General features: G+C 36.6%; 1 protein-coding gene across 4 annotated transcripts; it reads left to right on the top strand.

The window, feature by feature from the left end:
* Positions 1-5,950, top strand: LOC131001016 (putative pentatricopeptide repeat-containing protein At1g74400). Of its 4 annotated transcripts, none has more exons than XM_057927179.1 (4): positions 10-1,819; positions 1,914-1,967; positions 3,544-3,638; positions 4,954-5,950. In XM_057927179.1, exon 1 carries the CDS (start codon positions 50-52, stop codon positions 1,523-1,525), a length of 1,476 nt encoding a protein of 491 aa, XP_057783162.1. In that variant the 5' UTR covers positions 10-49; the 3' UTR covers positions 1,526-1,819; positions 1,914-1,967; positions 3,544-3,638; positions 4,954-5,950. The 4 variants fall into 4 exon arrangements, with proteins under 4 accessions (XP_057783160.1, XP_057783162.1, XP_057783163.1 ...); XM_057927180.1 differs by having other exon boundaries at positions 5,664-5,950; XM_057927178.1 differs by having other exon boundaries at positions 3,544-5,950.
* Positions 5,951-6,351: the final 401 nt, after the last annotated feature.

Genomic DNA, 6,351 nt, shown 5'->3' on the forward strand with positions numbered 1-6,351 from the left:
CATTTGTGCTATTAATATGATAATATTGGGAAGAACTTAAACCAAACAAATGTGGGAAGAACTCAGAAACACCAAGATAAACCTCTTCGGAATCGAACATATGCTCACTCAAATCAAGATTCAAGGTGCTCAAAATTTCAAAACAATCTCCCAATTCCTGCATCACTGTTCTCAAACAAAGAATCTCAGAATAGTCCAAGAATTCTACGCGCATGTAATTAGAGCAGAGTTATTCTTCATTTCCCCTAATCTTCAAACTGACCTAGTTCTGACTTACACATCATGCATCGGCAAGAACAACCATAAGATTCTAACCCACTTGTTGAAATCCCTCAATCTCAGAAACCCGCTGCCATTTAATTCGATTGTATCTCATTTCTCTCAACATGGGTCTGACTGTTATGCTCTGCACACGTTTTCTTTCATGCATCGCAACAGCGTTTATGTTGATTCCTACGCTTTGTGCACCTCTCTCAAGTCAGCTTCCTGCCTGAAAAAAGATGTTTTTGGTAAACTGATGCATGCTTATGTGGAGAAATCCGGGTGGTTCGCTAGTGTGTTTGTGGGCAGTGCTTTGGTCGATTTTTACGCGAAACTGTGGAGCATGAGTGATGCAGCAATGGTGTTCGATGAAATTCCTGAGAAGAATACTGTGTGCGCGAATGCGCTATTGTCGGGCTACGCGGAAGCTAAGATGTGGGGAGAAGGGATTGAGTTGGTGAGGAGGATGCACCTTTTGCGTTTGGAAACAGACAATTTTACTTTGTCTGCTGCTCTACGCGCATGTAGTGGCTTGTGTGCTGTAGAATTGGGCAAGGAGGTTCACGCGAGTGTTGTACGTCGCATCATAGATGTTGGAGCTGATGTGTTTCTGCAGAGTTTGCTGATTGAGATGTATGGAAAGTGTGGTCTAGTGAATAGTGCAAAGAAAGTGTTTAGCATGGCGGGGTACGTGGTAGGGAAGAGGCGAAGAGACGTTGTTCTGTGGACTTCGATATTAGGAGTGTATGGAAGGACTGGGGATTATAGTGAAGTGATTAGGTTGTTTAGGGATATGCTAATGGAAGGGATAAGGCCTGATGGAGTGGCATTCTTGACGGTTATCTCTGCTTGCAGCCACACCGGCCAAGTGGATCTTGGTATGGAGTATTTTGAGTCCATGACTCGAGACTATGGGTTGAATGCAAGCCGAGAGCATTATAGTTGTCTCGTTGACCTGCTTTGTCGGGCGGGAGAGTTGGAGAGGGCTTGGAGAATAGTCAGTGAGCTGCCACATACTGCGGATTGCACTATATCAATGTGGGGCACGCTTCTTAGTGCGTGTAATGAGTGTGGAAATGTCAGTTTGGGGAAGTTGGCTGCTCAGAAAGCTTTTGAACTGGAGCCTACTAATGTTGGAATTTATGTTTTGCTATCTAATATGTATGCTAGGAATGGCATGTGGGATGAGATTGAACAATTGAGGGAGTTGATGAAAAGAAGAGGACTGAAGAAGGATATTGCATGGAGTTCAATAGATAGATAAAAGGGCGCAGAGTACCCTGGTGCCTGTTTTCATGTTCTATACTATTTACATCATACGAGGGGCAAATTTGATAGCGTTGATAATTCACAGAGTTGGTTGCAAGTTGAGGAATGAGGGACAAGGGATGGGATTGATCAGATATCACAAGATCAAAAGAGAATGAACCCTTTGCCAAAGAGTTTTTGTGGCTAGTGGTTGCAGATTGAAAAGAAACAAGATCTTATTCCTCTCAAAGCTATTCCACTGCTCAACATTCCAAGGAACATCTTCATCGGATTATATTAACTTCACGAGGTACTTGAAATAGAATGATGCGTGATTCCTTGTTTGAAACTTGTACACTAGGTCTCAAAGTTCAAAATTTCCAATTGGTCTGTGTATATTGCAGTACATAGCAGAGGCCGTCATGGACTTTTTGAACAAGATAATGAATGTAGACCTGGTGAGCAACCATTAAGTTGTTCTTTTCTGGTATACTGAAAGCCACTCTGATGAAGAAAGTTGAACTCCATGCTTTCTAAATAACGCGCTTACTTATTTTTACTGAATGGTGGTTCTACGCAGTATATTGGCTCTCATATCTGCTTTCTAATTAGTTGAAATATTCCAATCTGGGGGGGGGGGTTATTTTCTTCAATTTTGTCGCATGAAGTGAACTCAAAACTATCATGACTTAGAGATGTATAGAGTAAGAATTAATACAGCATCATGATTCCGAATGTCTGGATGCTGCCACAAATCTCGCCCTCAATGACCGTCTTAAGGTTATTGGAATCTTTGCATTGTGATGTTAGTAAAATGCCACTGCGCTTTCAAGATGTTCTTCTTTATAACATCTATCTAGTGTATACGTTTAGTATATGCTGCTTGCTTTGTTTATATAATAGTCAATGGTGGAGTCATAACAGCATCTACACTATGCTTACATTAATTTGAATTTGGTACTACTTGACATGCAATCTGTGTGTTTGCTCTCTCAGTCAACATAGAGATGGTAGTAATTGGTTGTGCTTACTTTTCGAATTTCCATGTAGTGATATGTATCTTCTAGGAGAAAGGTCTACAGTTACGACCATTTGAAATTTGTATATAGAAGTTGCTTCTAGTCACCTGTCCTCTAAGCAACCTCGTTGTAATCCTACAGTTTTATGTTATCTCTGAGCCTTCAAAGCATTCTTGATGCCAATATCTGCCATCTTGGTGCCTTTGGCATTTGCCTCTTGTTTTTTGTTTGCAGTTTCTCCATGATTGTTTCAGCATAACATATTTTGGTTTGTTAGTTACTTTCTTTTCTACAGTGAAGAATTGTAATCTTTTTGACAGTTCAGAGTAATTTCTAATGAAAATACATATGATTTGATAGTTTATATATATGAATATATACTTGGACAGAAGATGATTTTGGTCAATCAATAACATCCATAATTGAATGCAGAATCTGACATGTAGAAACCTGTCATCAGTCATCACAAGCTATAAATCTTTTATCTTTGCATATGAAAGGATCTTCTGTTTTCTCCCCTTATATTTATGACTGAACTACTTTTTGACATCTTCAATTGATCTAATCCAAATATGTCGTTGATGTTACCTTTTATGAGTTGTGAAAGCACCAATGCATTTATACAAAAGAAAAGGAGTTGTATTAGCTTACTAGGATGTATGATGATCTAATGCAGCACAAATTGTGTTCATATAGCATCATATTCAAGACTTACATGTTTTGTTCTATGTTATTAAAATCTTTAATGGTTTTGGTGGTAAAGTGTACAATAATATCAATAGATTGTCTAAGTGATTGGAAACTCAGTAGTAAGGTAACAGCTCTCAAACTTTGATATCCGTTTTTCCTAGTTGGTTTCTGTTGCTCCCTCATCTGCTGAGTTTGTGATTGATACATTGAACTTTATGTTCTTCACACTGCATGTGAATTTGAGTCCCGTCTATACTAAAACATCCGACTTTTAGCATGACCAATCATTTTCATTGTTGAATCTGACTAATATATGTATGTTAAGATGTCCGAGAAGTGATTGCAAGTCGTACTGTTGATACGTGTTGGCATGTGCTCGAGTTTCTTAATGGATAGGCTTATTGGGTTTGGACATACCAGGTATGAAATACTTATCCTTAATCCTCTTTTTGTATGATTCTGGGTGGTCCTATGCTTTAATCTCTGCGCATTCCCCTGTTTCTAATTACCTGCTGCGATACATTTGTAGTTATATTAATTATTTCGAAAGCATGGGTTAGAGATATAGGCTTTATGTGCTTCAGGTCTTATGTCTTGAAACTTTGGTGAGCTGTTTCCTGGCCCAGTTATGCTAAAACGACCCGTGAAAGGGCCCGTTTGAGCCTGTGTATTTATGATGTCATTCAAATATATACCCGATTCCTTTTCTTTTCGATTACGGCCTAATCAAGACTCATGGCTTGCCGAAAGGTCATATATTTTACTTTTGATTGTTGCTTTCATCACTTGCAAACCTATAGCCCTCTGTCTGTTTTTAATCTGGATACATTTTTCATTTTTGGCCGTACAAAATTGTTTCCTATGTCGTATTTTTACAGCAATAACTGCCCTGATTATTCCATGTTCCTATCTCACATTTTTCAAAAAATAATTGTAGCATTAGTTGGAAGAAGTTAAGGTGACTGTTTCTAGTAGTTGGGAATGATATGTGATGGGCAAGAGTAACATGGGCTTCATGTGCTATACGGAATGTTATGTCACCGTCAACTTCAATTACACACCACAAACTTTTTTTTGAAAATTCTGAGAGATTGCTTTATTTCGTATTGCACTCGTTTAACTATATCGAGAATAATATGTATGACTACCCTATAATATAGTGACTAAGAATCTTGTGGTATTACATGACATAAAATATTTTTCTTGCCACTTTCGATATCAAATGTCAATACTAACCACTCTTGCCAAAAAGGACTTGCCTTATCTTAAAATATTGCATGCATTATTCATAGACATGCGGATGTATTCGTCTTCATATTGTTCCGGTTAATCTTGGTAGTAATTGGCCTTCCTTCTAGTTCATTTATTAATGCTAGATAGCACATATATATATATAGGTTGATACATAATGATTGGGATTTGATGTAATATAGTAATATGAAATATTGGATTTCCACGTTGATAGTATTTTATTTGGTGTAGTGTTTTTAAGATTGATGGGAATGGGACCATATTGTTTGATGAAGTAATTAAGTTTACATTATTAGTATTGTTAATCCAATCTGAATTGAAGAACACGTGATAAGGTGTGTTGGTCCTTTTTGGGGTGCCATCCCCTTTTCCACTATGTTATGACTCAAAAGTTGTTAAATGAAATTTGTAACGCAAATAATATTAAACAGTATGTTTTGAGTTTTGATGAATTTGAAATGGTAAGTAAAAATGAATGTGGTAGGTGTGTGAGTACGTAAAACAAAAGGGGACGACAGATGGTAGCAACAGAAGAAGATGATATCACTAAATCTATGTGGATTTGATCTCAGCCTTGGAACATGCATCTTATATGAGTTGGGAGTGGTGGAGCTTTCTACTGCCCTTTTCAGATTTTCCATTTAAGGACCACATGGGAAGATAGGCCTGCCTCAATTTTGTCCCAACATCCGACTTTGCATTCTCTTCCTTATTATTCACACCCACTATTTTCTAAGCTTATCAACTCCAATACATTATAAGATGTAGTTTTTCAAGTACTTAATTGTAAGTTGTCAATATGTTTGAGCTTATAAACTAGAAAGAGAAATTTTGTGTTTGAGAGATGAACTTGAAAGGGAGCATGATGAAAAACAATAAACTATAATTGAATGATATTTATAAAATTATTGTTGCATATAAGATTACAAACAAATAAGTTGGGGTAGAGGAATTTTTTTTATGGAGATCATAAACTCTTCGAGTTAATTTTTACAATTTGTAAGTTATTTAGTAATTTATTTTATTAAACACTTTGAAATAGCTTATAAGCTCATCCAAACACTCTTTTAATAGTTGATGATACATTAACAGCAGTACGGGTAAGTTTGTGGTTATCTCCACTTCTACTTAACTATGCACTATAGTAATTGCGATATTATTTCCACTTCTTTTTTTTTTTTTTTTGAGCTACAGATTCATCCACACAAATCCTTCAGCTGACTTGAACTCTTGATTTATTGGTTGGAGGGGCATCGTCTTATTAATTGAATTGCGCTTCGTCATCATTATAATCAAATGTGGATGTAGGATTTTTTTTAGGAGGGTGTACTGCTGTGTGATTGAGCGACACTTTCATGAATGAGAGAATCGTGAAAGAGGAAATGTCATTATGATATTTTTATATTGAGTTTCTCTATTTTATAGGCCTGTTGAGTCATTTTATTAACATTTTTAAATTTTAATGTAGTTTTTCTTAAAAATGATGTTGTTTTCTTTTAAAATACTCCTTCATACCATAGCTGCAGTTGGCTGTAATGCATATTTTCAACGAATCGCGATATTACGAAGGTAAAAACGAAAAAAAAATGTTGGGGAAAAGCGAGGCTCCCCAATGAGAATGGGTATCCGCCCTTGCTCGTGGTTATCTCCTGACTTGTTTGGTTCAGAAAAAGTGCACAAAATTATGCCTCTTGAGACTTGAGTGTTTAGATCAATGTACATTCAACTTCTTAATTTGTTAGGATTCTTACCATTTTATTAAATTTTATGGGGCATTTTCTATTTATGATTAATTTAGATAGATAAAAAAATACTCCCTCAGTCCCATAAGAGTGTGCATCACTTTTGGTGGCACATGTTTATAAAATGTTAGATGAGTATA

Source organism: Salvia miltiorrhiza, chromosome 8 (assembly GCF_028751815.1).
Source record: "Salvia miltiorrhiza cultivar Shanhuang (shh) chromosome 8, IMPLAD_Smil_shh, whole genome shotgun sequence".
NCBI classification, from domain to species: domain Eukaryota; kingdom Viridiplantae; phylum Streptophyta; class Magnoliopsida; order Lamiales; family Lamiaceae; genus Salvia; species Salvia miltiorrhiza.

What these genes read in the sequence shown, in the direction of transcription:
- LOC131001016 (XM_057927177.1), top strand. Translation starts at nt 50, where the DNA reads ATGTGGGAAGAACTCAGAAACACCAAGATAAACCTCTTCGGAATCGAA.